Source organism: Panthera tigris, chromosome B4 (genome assembly GCF_018350195.1).
Source record: "Panthera tigris isolate Pti1 chromosome B4, P.tigris_Pti1_mat1.1, whole genome shotgun sequence".
Taxonomy (NCBI): Eukaryota; Metazoa; Chordata; class Mammalia; order Carnivora; family Felidae; genus Panthera; species Panthera tigris.
Window position 1 is genome coordinate 57,907,776 of NC_056666.1, and position 12,915 is coordinate 57,920,690.

Here is a 12,915-nt window from a genome sequence, read left to right on the forward strand (position 1 = left end):
CAATACCACAAATATAAAAGCTAACCTAATGTTAACTCACTCAACCTGTTTTACTTAAAATAATACTGCAAGAGGGGCACCTGGGTGGCTCAGTTGGTTGAGCGCCCGACTTTGGCTCAGGTCATGATCTCACGGTTCGTTGAGTTTGAGCCCCACATCAGTCTCACTGCTGTCAGCCTGTCAGCGCAGAGCTTGCTTCAGATCCTCTGCCCCCTCTCTCTATCCCTGCCCCCAAAATAATAATACTGCAAGAACCAGGATTTAAGATTGGTATTATTTTATTTCAACAGCTGTCAGATATAGAAAACAGTAAAATTTATACAAGGTAGAACCAGAACCTCTCACCATGGGAGAAATAAAATTAACGGAGGAAGGTGAGGAAGAATGAACTCATGATTTTTAAATAAATATATTCCTCAGAAGGGTCTAGAAGCAGTGACACCCCAGCAGCAATAAATATACCTAACATCTAGGTCTTTTTTTTTTTTTTAAAGTAATCTCTATTCTCAACGTTGGGCTCAAACTCTGACCCCAAGATCAAGAGTTGCATGCTCTACCAACTGAGTCAGCCAGACGCCACTCCAACATCTAGGTCTTAATTTCTAAGTACCACTCCCCACTAAAAGGAATTAGGACGCTTTGGATAAATGGCTGAATCCACACTGAAGACAGGAAAGTACAAGGTGAACCTAGCACACTGTGCCAGAAAATGAAGAGCTCAGAATCTGATAAGAGACATGTCAATGGATACAGAGGCCAACTTGAAAGGGATTCCACTGGCCTTATCAAAAACAAATTTGAGATCAAAACCAATAACTACAGTAGTAGACTTTAACACATTGAATAAAAAAAGAATCCAGGCATCCACACTACTACAAATAAGAAAAAAAACAAATAAGGAGACAGAAGAGAAGAGAGCCCTTATTTATGGTAGATTGTCAACTAATAAATGTAGAAGTAATAACAGGGTTATAAGATGATCTACTATTTTGCAACCACTATGGTAGTAATTTATTCTGGCAAGAATTATCAGTGGATGCTATATCCCACTGAGTGCAAGTATGTTGAGAGAATAGGATACTTATAGTCTCAAAGCATCTCCCCACAGGGTACATATTAAAGAAAAAGAAGATACCTTTACAGAGAGAAAACTGATAGACATCACCTTAACCAAATCAATGTAGCCTGTTTAAGGGTAACAGGTATTCATTGTACTACTTTCCCAGTCTGAAAAATTTCAAAATAAGAAGTTGAAAAATTACCTAACATAAGCACTGTGTCCCTACTTAATCCTCTCAAATATTTTATTTTTACTACCCATTTATACTAATTCTATTAAGATTACAATACAACTATTCCATAAACCTATGCACTCTTTGACAATATAGTTAAAAGAGATGCAAGAAATCTAATGCCCTCCTAAAGCACAAAGCTTAAATTAAAGCTCCAAATTAAACAGAATGAGGATCATTATCTAGAAGCACTGCTCTTCAAAATAGATCTAAGACCAGTAAGCTTCATGAAGGCAGCGAGATCTGGTCCCTTTTGCTCAATGTATCTCCAGCCCCAAGGAAGCCTGCATGGTACAGAGTGGGCACTGAATAATAATCATGGAATTAAGGAATTAGGTGCATTGTTAAGAACAGAATCTTAAGAGATGCCAAATCATAAAAACATTTTTTTTCCTTTCACTTACTTCCATTACCAACTTTCAATGTATATCTGTAAAGCTTTGTATTTATAAAAATCCAGTTGTTGGACCAAAGAAAGTTGGAATAAAACATATCTGATAATTTTTGACATTAACATCTAAATAAGCAGTTATTATTATTAAGTAAATATTTATTCTTAAATTGACCTAAACAGAGCCTGAATTTTATGTTACTTTATTTTAAAAATCAGGTGCTCACAACTATTCCACAGTACTATAAAAATCTACGAAATGTGAACTTTCACAATTCGCCACTTTACAAATGCCCTTAACACCCATGTAGCACATCACTAGGCTTTGAACTGTAGTGTAGCTCCTGTGTGCGTGAAGAAATTCAGAGTTAAAGTGCCACTTTTTACTCCCTCAAAGTAACGTCAGTGTTAATAACCGACCACCCTATTTTCTCCTTCACTGCCACATTTCCTTTCTTAAAAATAATTCACCTACATATTTAATTAGTGAAACCTAACTCGTCCACATAGAGTCTTAATATTAGCAGAGAATAAAGGTGATATTTTAAACTTTAAAAAATTAATCATATAAAATAAGACTTAAAAAAAAATTATGGGGCACCTGGGTGGCTCAGTTGGTTGAGCATCCAACTCTTGATTTCAGCTCAGGTCATGATCCCAGGGTCATGGGATCAAGCCCCACATCCAGCTCCACATGGAATGTGGAGCCTGTTTAAGATTCTCTCTCTGACCCTCTCTCCCACTCATGCTCGTTCTCTCACTCTCTCTCCCCCCAATAAAGAAAAAGTGACCTTTTAAAAAATTAAATTTTATTTATTTAAAAAATAATAAATAAAAGTTACATGGTTATAAATTGATTTTGCCCACAGTTTAAACAGGAAAAATAAAAAATAAAGTTGGTATTTCATTGTTATTTATAATGAAAGTGAATAAATTGACCAGTAGAGGGCACTCACTTGAAAGGGGGGAAAGCTGGCCAAAGCTCTGAAGAAAAATGCATGTACAAAATTGCTGTCTACCTTATTTTAAAAACGTTTTAACAGAACACTAGAATAAGCTAATACACTATTAGTTTAGAAAAGGTAAAGTTTAAATCTGTGTTATGTTAGTATATCTAATGTAAATCTTATTCAGAGACTTGAATTTGACAAAGAGATCTTTAACACATGGGAGTGTCTCAACCTCAGCACTTCTGTCACTTGGAGCCAGATAATTTGCTGTGGGAGCTGTCTCTGCACTGTAGGAAGTTTAACAGCATCCCTGCCTCCACCTCTAGATCACAGATGCCAGGAGCAGTCCCCCTTCTCAAGTTGTGACAACCAAAAATATCTCTAGGTATTGCCAAATGTCCCCTGGGAAGCAAGTCACCCACCCCTCGTTGATAACTCCTGATACATATGTATAAAACCAGAAAAATAACAGTCAACAACATTATCCAACACTTTTCCCACACCACTCTTCAATATTGGTTTAATGTTATAAATGTTCTCTTTATAATGCCTTATTCAGCAAGTAAAATAAATTCTGTAATTAATATAAAAAATAGAAAAAATATTAAAAAATAGAAAAATAGAAAAACTGATAACTCTTGGTGAATAAATACTCCACAGCTCAGAGCTCTAAAGATAGAACAAATCAATCCAATCATGAATCCATCTTCCTGAGTAGGAAACCTTCATCCAAAGCAGGGCATAATACTTAGACTGAATTCCAAGTGTCACATTAACAGAAGAATGGAAATGTCAATGAATTACAGCCTGGAAAAAATACTTCTCTCTACATCTATTTTTACTAGCATATTATATCCAGTAGACACATAATATATATTTGCTGATAGATCAAATGACCATTCTGATCTCAATGTCTATAACTACTCATATTTTTTTTAAAACAAGATTTTTCTCCTTCTACCAAATTTTACCTTGGAAAACACATTTTAGAGAATATGTTTTGATAAAAGTGATCTCTAAACTATAAGAGCTTATGTTATTTCTAGCCTGGTATTGTGCTTGGAAATTGCTTTGACTTTTTAATATTCTTGTATCACTAACAATGACTTCATTATCTCTGGAACTCTTTGGTGAACTTCACAAAAGATAAAGGTAAAATGTTTCAGAACAGTAATTATCATGTGCATAGTCTCAAATACAAATGTACTCTCTGCATCACAACTGTCTAATTCTATGTCATATCACTGCCATTAAGATGCCATTGGATAGTGTGCTAAGTTCAAATTTTGGTATATTGATAAATCTGAATCAGCCTCCAATATTAAATATCTTCCTAGCTTAAAGACTAATTTTTCATTTTTAAAGTTATATACAAGGCCACAGTGGAAATCTCACTTAACTTGGTCTCAGAAAACTTAAAATTCCATTACTTACTAGCTAAGTATCCTCAGGCAAATTACAACGTCTCAGAGACCATTTTTATCTATAAAATGAATCAATGACCACCTTCTTCTTCTTCTAGTATAAATATTTGTAAGTTCTAAACCACCAGAATATGGTATTCTTTAAAAAAAAATTTTTTTTTAAATTTATTTCCATTTGTTTTAGTGCAGGAAAACAAATGAGAATTCCAAATGTGCAGTCCATGTCCTGTCTCATTTTCTCTCTGACCTACATTATTCACCAATCAAATCCTAACTGCAGTAGTGATATCCCCACATCTCCTTTTTAACTTTTTACAAAATTATCAAGTCAGCATTTTTGCTTAACTACTATTTATTAAAATAAGCTACTAAATTATCTTGTCTTTCTTGTATATGAACTACTCCAAGAATTTAAATTGTAATTTGGGAGACAAGAGACAATCTCAGATAGCTTTCCCCAGATGGCTAACCTCAGGAGGGAATGTCAAAGTTTCAAAGTTCACAGGTAATCAATGCTTCCCAGAGTTAAGTCTTCTGGTTTGGCAGAAATCATAATCAGAATTATGGGTTTGAATTTATAAGCTTTTTCTACTTTCATCCAAAATAAAGGATTAATTTTTGGTTTTATTTATTTTAGACTTATATCATACTTTAACAATTTTGACAGAAAGGCTTCCTAACATGTTTTACCACATTATCTCGTACAGCATTCATGACCTCCGACAGGAAACAGAGTGTAATGGAATTCCTCAGATTTTCAGAGAAGATGGAGGGCACTTCTGCTAAAATCATCTTCCAAAATCCCAGGAAAACTTCCGTGTTTAACCTGAATTCTATTAAAACTTCCTTTTACCTCTGATTTAAATGGAGTATGCCAAGTAAGCTTGGTTTTAGAATTGAGTGAACTATTTAATCTCCTCGAAGAAAAAGAGAAAACACAATCAAACCATCATACAGCACTGAACTAACTTGTCAAGAGAAAATATAGAAGACTATTATACAGGTAGTCCACTTCAGTTAGACTCTTTCCCTTTACTTGTGCCAAATAAAAGCTGGCTCAGTTTAAATCAAATCTTTGCAAATAAGCATTATTTCTCCTTTTCTCTTCTGCGGTACCAAAAATATTTGACATTTTCCTCATGAAGTTATCTAATCAATCCTCAAAGTTCTAAGTGCATAAACATCTTGCCAAGGCCACCAATGCCCTCAGAATCTACCTCAGTGCAGTAAGTGTTTCTTGAACACATCACACAGCACAGTCCCTTAACAGGACATCTTAACCTGTTCTAGATTCCACAGCCAGGGACTCAGAGAAAGTACTGGGAAATTTTTCAGAGCTGATTAAAAAATTGGTATGATCTGCAGATCCAGAATAGAAAGCTAAGGGATTAGGACTGCCTAACATGGGGTAAAGAAGTCTAAGAAATAATCTAACAGCGTAAGTCTATTTCAAAGACGAGGTGATACATTTATTTCCATCTCCACTGATGTTACAGTTAACATGAATATTCAGATTATGTATAAAATATGCTCATAATTACATTCTGGAAGTGAGTGAACAAGGACAGTTATGTGCCATCCCCTCCTGTAGGTCTTTAGGATTAAATAAATCCTTATCTGCTTGAGATAATTTGAGTATAGTGCTGCCAGAAGGCAGTAGGAATACTCCATGACCTCTCTCAAGGTCTCTTGCAGGCCTTTATTCTATTATTTTGCTCTTGGCCTATATTTTGGCAGTTTTTCATGAAATTAATTTTAAAAATATTCATTAATCAATTTGTAATAAAAGCAATTCTAACATTTCCTTGAGTAAATTAAAAGAGAGCTGTGAAAGAAGGTAAGGATTGGATGGGGCGCCTGGGTGGCTCAGTCAATTGAGCATCTGACTTCAGCTCAGGTTATGATCTCGCAGTTTGTGGGTTCAAGCCCTGCACCAGGCTCTGTGCCAACAGCTCAGAGCCTGGAGCCTGCTGTGGATTTTGTGTCTCCCTCTCTCTCTGCCCCTTCCCCACTCATGCTCTCTCTCTCAAGAATAAATAAACATTAAAAAATTAAAAAAAAAAAAAAAAAGGTAAGGATTGGATGTGGTACCCTTCTATACGACCTGATATAGATACAGATATAAATACACAAAAAATGAGCATTTTAAAATTTATCATGTAGCTGTAGGTTCTCCACTACTTCAATGTGAAAAGAAAACCACTAATTAAGTGTTTGTTAAAAGCCAACCATCAAATGATTACATTTTCCCAGTACAATTCAACTGTAACTTCTACACATGACATAAAAATAGCAAAACAAACAAAACATAAAACAGCCACATTTTTTTTTAATGACTATAAGGTAAGACGTAAATTCACATTTTTACCCTCTCATAAAACTCTGAAATACACTTATAATCAAAAAGCACATATACTAACATAGAGTGTACGTTATGTATCTTAATATTCTCTAGAGAGAAGAAAAGCTCTCCATATCTCTGGTTACATATATAACTTCACAATAAAGCCATGGAACCCAAGGACATTTTAGAAAACTTCGTAAAATCATTTTCAGTATAATTGCCCCATAATGAGTAGTCACAAAAAATGATCAGAGAAACCCTTTCTTTGTACCCAAAGAGTGGGCCTGCACAAATCAATATGCATAATGTTAAAACAAAATTTACCTCTATTGTAGGATCATATTCATCCACAAAGTGATTCTGAATTAGCTGTATCGTCAAGGCACTCTTGCCTACGCCACCAGCTCCAACTACCACAAGTTTATATTCAGTCATTTTCAGCAGGCCTTATAATAAAAATAATGAAAATGTGACTAAATTAGAACATGTGGCTAATATAAATTAGAACATGAGGTTAATATAACCCACTCTATCAATACCTTTTAACACAAATTCACCTTTGTATACAAAATTACTTCAAAATGCCTCACAAAATTCAATGATGAAAACTTCAGTTGACTACAGATAAGTGAGTGCTGTAATGAATTGCACTTTGCTTACAAACTCCCCCATCAACATCTGAGAAAAATGCATTCAGAGTACAAAGTTCTTTTATCTTATACTCAGGTTGCTCTATCTAAACAGCCAGTCTGCTGTTCTGTAGCAGTTAATGGCTCTCAAAGGAACATGCCATGACTTTACTCAGTACAAATGTCTATACCTGTGGACACACCCACACAAAGCTCCTTGACAGCTACCTCTACGCTGTTCCTAGTTGACTCTGGCCCCTAAGAGTTACAAGTGGATATGCTGAGGGCCTTAGTTGGAGCCCACAGTTATGGAAAACCTTTCAAAGCATCATCACAGCAGCTCTCCTGGAGAGTGAGCAAGAGTCAGATGTGGGGTGAAGGGAAGACTGTCAAATAAAACTGGACTGTGTAGTGGAGAAATAAAAACCAAGACACTGAAGCAGATTTGGCAACATTCCAATCTGTAAGATATCCGCTGGGGAAAATAATGATGTAAAAACTAAAAGAACTTCAAGAACTTTGAACCATTCAGTATGGATGATTTCATCATCTGTCACATATATAATCATACATTAGTGCTGAAAAATAGCACTCCACACCAGAAAAATATAATCATACAAAATTTAAAGGTAAGCACTGCTTTTAACGAGAGGTATTTTAAAAGCTGTAAGTGAATACTTCTCAGTGACTTTTACTCCCTGCTACTGTACATAGTCTTCCAACAGTTGAAATAAATATTGGCAACTTGGAAGGCTGAGAGCACAAGACCAAAAATATTTTTTAATCAGCTGTTTCAAACTTCTTGAAATAAAATTATTTAATTTTACCTCCGTTCCCCCAATAACTACATGATGTTATTAAAAATACGGAATGAACTGCAGAAAGAATGGCAGCAAATAAGCAGTAATGATAGGATAGGTAGTTCTAAACTAATGAATGTGCAAATATAAACACTATACGTACATGCAGTATCCTATTAACTGAAGACCAAGAATTATCCAAATAGGCACTCCCCTACCCCCCAAAAAAGATAATATGGTTTCCAAATGGTAACATACTAACCGCCTCCTTAGCTATTCCTGAGCCCTCTCGCAAAGAACAGTTAGCCTAGACAACTGTTATAGCACAGAATGTTATAGTACAGCCCCTGGCCTACTCTGTGCCGCCTAGCCTTGTTCTTGTCTAGGGCCACCTTGGGAACCTCTACAAGCATGCATCTTATCCTGTTTGCTCCCACTTTTTATTCCAAATATAGGCCATAAGGAATGGGGAACAATGAGGAGAATCACACCAAAATGTATACTCTAGCTCCCTGCCTACCCTACCCCCTAAAACAATTTGGATAGGCTAGAACAGTAGTTCTCAAACTGCGGTCCAGGAATCCAGCAGCATTCCTCAAACTTTCTGGGGGTCCAAGAGATCAAAACTAATACTAATAATATTACTACTACTACAACGTTATTTACCCTTTCCACTCTTTTTCTTTAACAAAGGTAGTTTTCCAAATAGGATCACAATAGAGTGAGCACATAAGCAGATATGCAGATGTGTTCTATTAAGCAATATAAAGACATTAGCAAAAACGTGAAACAATGCCACTATTCTAATGTTCCTGTTTGTTTTGAAAAATAGTTTTCACGAAAATGCTATTATGTTACCAATAGGCTTATTATTTCTATTTATAATGCATTAATCAATTTTTTAAATTCTCATTTGTACTATGGTACACATAGACATATCCTATATTGGGACCTTCTATACTTTTCGAGAGTATATGGTGTCCTTGCAACTAAAAAGTTTGCTAGTCTAGGAGATACTGTGGGCAGACACCGGATTAGAGCTTAGCTGTGTGAATTCTGAGACACACACACACCTTCTGGTATACATGTTTGTGTAGCTGTTGTTTCTGGAAAAAAAAAAAAAAATCCCTGAATTGATTTAGAAACCAAATAATATTTAAATCCACTAGAGAGAACTGTGTTCCCAAGGAGTCTTACTGAAGATCATCAGCAAAACAGAGCCCCTTCACCCAAAGCTAAAATAGCTATGAAGGGGTGGAAGTGGGACCAGAACCCAACATTTTGTTAAGGGGGAAAAAAATTCAATTTTGTCAGAAACCTGAATTATCCTCTCATCTATGGTCTCTTAAAATCAAGTATGCCTGTGGATGGCTAAAAAGTAACGAAGTAAACATTACTGATATCAACCATATTTGATGTCTATAGTCTACCACTGCAGACTGGCCGAGTCAGCGTTTTGGCCCTTAGTCACCTAAGAGTGACATCACTCATATGGTTGATTCTAAGATGATGATTAGGAATAGAGTTTTTTCCCTTTGTAATTTCTTTTTAAATGATTTTTTTCCCATTACCAATAAAATATGTATATTGTATAAAAATTAGAAAATGCCTTCCTGTTCTTAACCCTTGTTTTGATAAATGTCAAGATTTAAGAGAGCCAGTTTAGGACTTCAGCTACAGCATGCACATGCCTAAGAGTATTTCGGGCAGTTGGCTGGAAGATTGCTACAATTAACTCCTCTGGCAAGTCAGTCCAAAAAAAAAAAAAAAAAAAATGTGTGAGTGCTATTTAGGAGTACTGTAATAACTCTTGGGATGGGGGGTCAAATTTGTAAGGATGAGGGTAATCTACAAGAATAGGAGAAAGGACAAGAACAGGCAAATTAAACTTTAAGTGTGATTGTAGCTATTGCTGTCTACACTCAACTAGCAAGGAAAAAAGCCCTGCTTCAGCTCTGCGGGTTTTCTGAGTGTGTTTTAACTTGACAAAGCAAAACAGACCTTCTGGGATTAACTTTTCCTTTTCACTTAAGTCACAGGTTTTACGTTGTAGGGTGTTGGCCACCTGTTCTTCCACCACCATCTCTACCTCCACCTCCTCCTTTGTGGCCACAGTAATGTCACAGCCCATACATGGGGGAGGGGAGCAGTCAGGAACTCGGCTGCAGATGCATTTTTTCCAAACACAATAACCACAAACAGTGGTCTCTAAGCACTCTCCTAGGCTCTTCCAAAACGTGACCTCCCCTATTACTCATATACCCCCCTACACACTGTTAAGGACCACTATCCGTCCAGTCTGCGCTCGAGGGAGAAGTTTATACCTTCGTCCTAGGGATGCTAGATGCAGCAGAGAAGGCAGTAACGAGGCAGCCTAGTGCTGGGAAGGGAGGAAGAGGTGCGGGAGCGAAGGGAGAGAAGAGACAGACAGAGAGAGGGAAGGACGACGAGGGGGAGGGGAGATTGGAGCGCATCGGGAGTAACCTCCACCGCACCCGACCGCCCCGAGGGGCAGCCCGCCCAGCCCGCGAGTTTCTCCCCGGCCGCCTCCAGCCGAGGCTCTCGGGGAGGAGGAAGGAAGGGGTTCCCCGTCCAGGAAGCAGCACAAGCGGCGGCCGCCTCTAGCCTCACCCTCCTCAGCCCCGCACCGCCCATTCCTCATTCCCCGCGTCGCCGCGTCCCCGTGCCTCCCCCTGCAGCCACCCCCACCCCGTCCGCCCGCCCGCTGGGGCTCAGCGCCCGCGCCCCCTCCCCGCCCCTCCGGGGACCCCTAATTCATTCACTCGCCGCCGGCCCCGCCCGGCGCCGGCGAGGAGGGTCGGGACCGGGGCAGGGGCCCAGGAGGGGTGGTCCGCTCCATACCTCTCTCCCGCACCTGGGAGCCGCCGAGCCTCTGGCCCCCGCCGCCGCCTTCAGTGCCTGCGCTGCGCTCGCTCCCAGTCCGAAATGGCGGGGGCCGGGAGTACTGGCCGGGCAGCCGCCACCGCCGCCGCCGCCACCGCCGCCGCTGTGCCTCCGCCGCCGCGGCCGCCGCCTAGGGAAATCGAGCTCCGAGCTCACCGATGAGTTCGGGGCCGGGCGGCCGCAGAGGGCAGAGCGCAGAGCTATCGATGCGCGCGGCGCTCGATTCCTCTTCAGACCGGCGTGCGGGGAGGGAGCCGCTGAGGGCGGTGTGGGAAGAGGGAAGAGAGGGAGCCTGCGAGCGCCGCCGGGGAGAAGGAGGGGGCCGGGTCGGTGGGGGAAGGGGGTGGCGGGCGGCGGTGGGTGGGGGAGCCGGGCCGGCCGAGCAGGGGGGTCTGGGCGGCGCCTCGGCGGGGCGGGGAGGAGGCACCGCCGGACCCACGCGGCGGCCGGCCTCCGGGCTCTCGCCGCGGAGTCCAGCCCACAACCGCAGACTCGGACCCGGGCCGGCGCGCAGTGGGCTGCCCTGCCGTACCCTCTTCGGGTCTACTCGGACAAGCTTCGGAAAATCCAGCGCCCCTCGGGGTCGGCTGCACTCGTGCACGTTCATTTACTGTCATTTACTGCAAGTAAATAAACATGCAGTCACCAAATGTGGGAGGCGACTTCGGTGACTTAGGGAGACATCAGGCAGACAGTTCCCCACCCAGGGGCTTTCTAACCACGGCTTGGTGATTACCAGCCTCAACACTCTGGGGGCTGGGAACCTAGCCCCAAGCCCAAACATTCGTGACATACGCTTTCGTCATTAATCCCAAGAGGGAGGAGGTCTGTTGTTTCATGTTACTGTTTTTATGGCTGTTTTGAAGTCATCACAGGTCATTCTAAACAGCGACCTCAGATGTACCTACTGCCCAGGAGGGCACAAACAGAAGACAAACAGTCTTTAAGTATAAGTGCCCTTGATAGTTTAACCTGAGGAGAATCACTCAAACATTAATTAGAAGACTGAGATTAGTCAGTTAGCAGTTCAGGGAGTTAACACGTTTAACAATGGAACAATTAAAACTGTTAGCATAACCCAGAGTCTGATAAAGTACCTAGAAAGGAAAATTGGGAGAGTTTTGAAGATTGAGGACCGGTGTCTATACCTAATAGGACCACCCATCTGAGCCTCTTATTTCTAGTTGTCTTTCTAGCCCACATCATAAAACACGAATAAAACGATTATTTTAAATACCACTTATTATGTCTGTTAAGGTAAGCCTTTCACCGTCACCCTTTTCTTGTACCCGTCATGTGGGCTGTCACCTGAAAGGCTTATCCTGGTCTTTCTCTCCTAACACCTGGTACCAGGTAGAAGAGAGAGAAGAGAGGAAGTGGAAGACATGAACGGGAAAAGAATACACCTACTCTATGTCAAGTCGTTGGTAAATGTTTTGCACATATATCTGCTTTAATCATCACAACAGCTTCATGAGGTCAAATACTTTTCACTATTTTATAGATGAGGAAACAGATTTACAGAGATTAAAACTTGGGTCCAAGTTCACACAGCTGAAATGAAGTACTCTTCATGTCAGGTCACATTCACTCCTCTGCTCCCAGCTCTAGGGGCTCCCATCCCACCTAAGGGAAAAGCAAAAATCTCCAAGTGCTACATGGACTTAGATTATGTGACACCCCTCACCCCTTATCTCTCTGCACTCTATCCTACTAGTCCTTTCCTCACTTACACACACACACACACACACACACACACACACACACACACACACTGGTTCCCGGCTGTTCCTTGAAAATGCCAGGCGGGCTTCTCTCTTGGGGAATTTGCACTTGCTGCGTCTACCAGAGCACTGTCCAATATATATCCACAATCTCCCTCTGACACTTAAAACTCTGTCCAAATGTCTTCTTCCAATAAATTCTTCCCAAAAGATCATCTTTGATATTGCATCTCGCCCTCCTCACCCCCAAATCCTGTCCTTCTTCCTGCTTTATTTTTTCCAAAGCACTTACCATTTTCTAATATACTATATAACTTATTTACTGTGTTTTCTTGTCTTTCTCCTACCAGAATATTAAGCTCCAGGAGGGCAGGGATTTTTTTTTTGTCCGTTTTACTTACTGCTATATTTCCAGTGTCTACAACACAGTAGGCACTCAATAAATATTTATGGAATG

General features: G+C 40.3%; 1 protein-coding gene across 4 annotated transcripts in view; it reads right to left on the reverse strand.

The window, feature by feature from the left end:
- KRAS (KRAS proto-oncogene, GTPase) overlaps nucleotides 1-10,857 on the reverse strand; it is a 40,833-nt gene extending 29,976 nt beyond the window's left edge. For 2 of the 4 annotated variants that reach the window (XM_042991969.1, XM_042991970.1), the window contains exons 1-2: nucleotides 10,693-10,857; nucleotides 6,726-6,847 (exon numbers count right to left, since the gene is read on the reverse strand). In XM_042991969.1, coding sequence (XP_042847903.1) covers nucleotides 6,726-6,836 — 111 coding nt within the window. In that variant the 5' untranslated portion in view covers nucleotides 6,837-6,847; nucleotides 10,693-10,857. The remainder of the gene's footprint in view (nucleotides 1-6,725; nucleotides 6,848-10,692) is intronic. The other 2 variants (XM_042991967.1, XM_042991968.1) reach the window with 2 other exon arrangements.
- Between the last annotated feature and the right edge of the window lie 2,058 nt (nucleotides 10,858-12,915).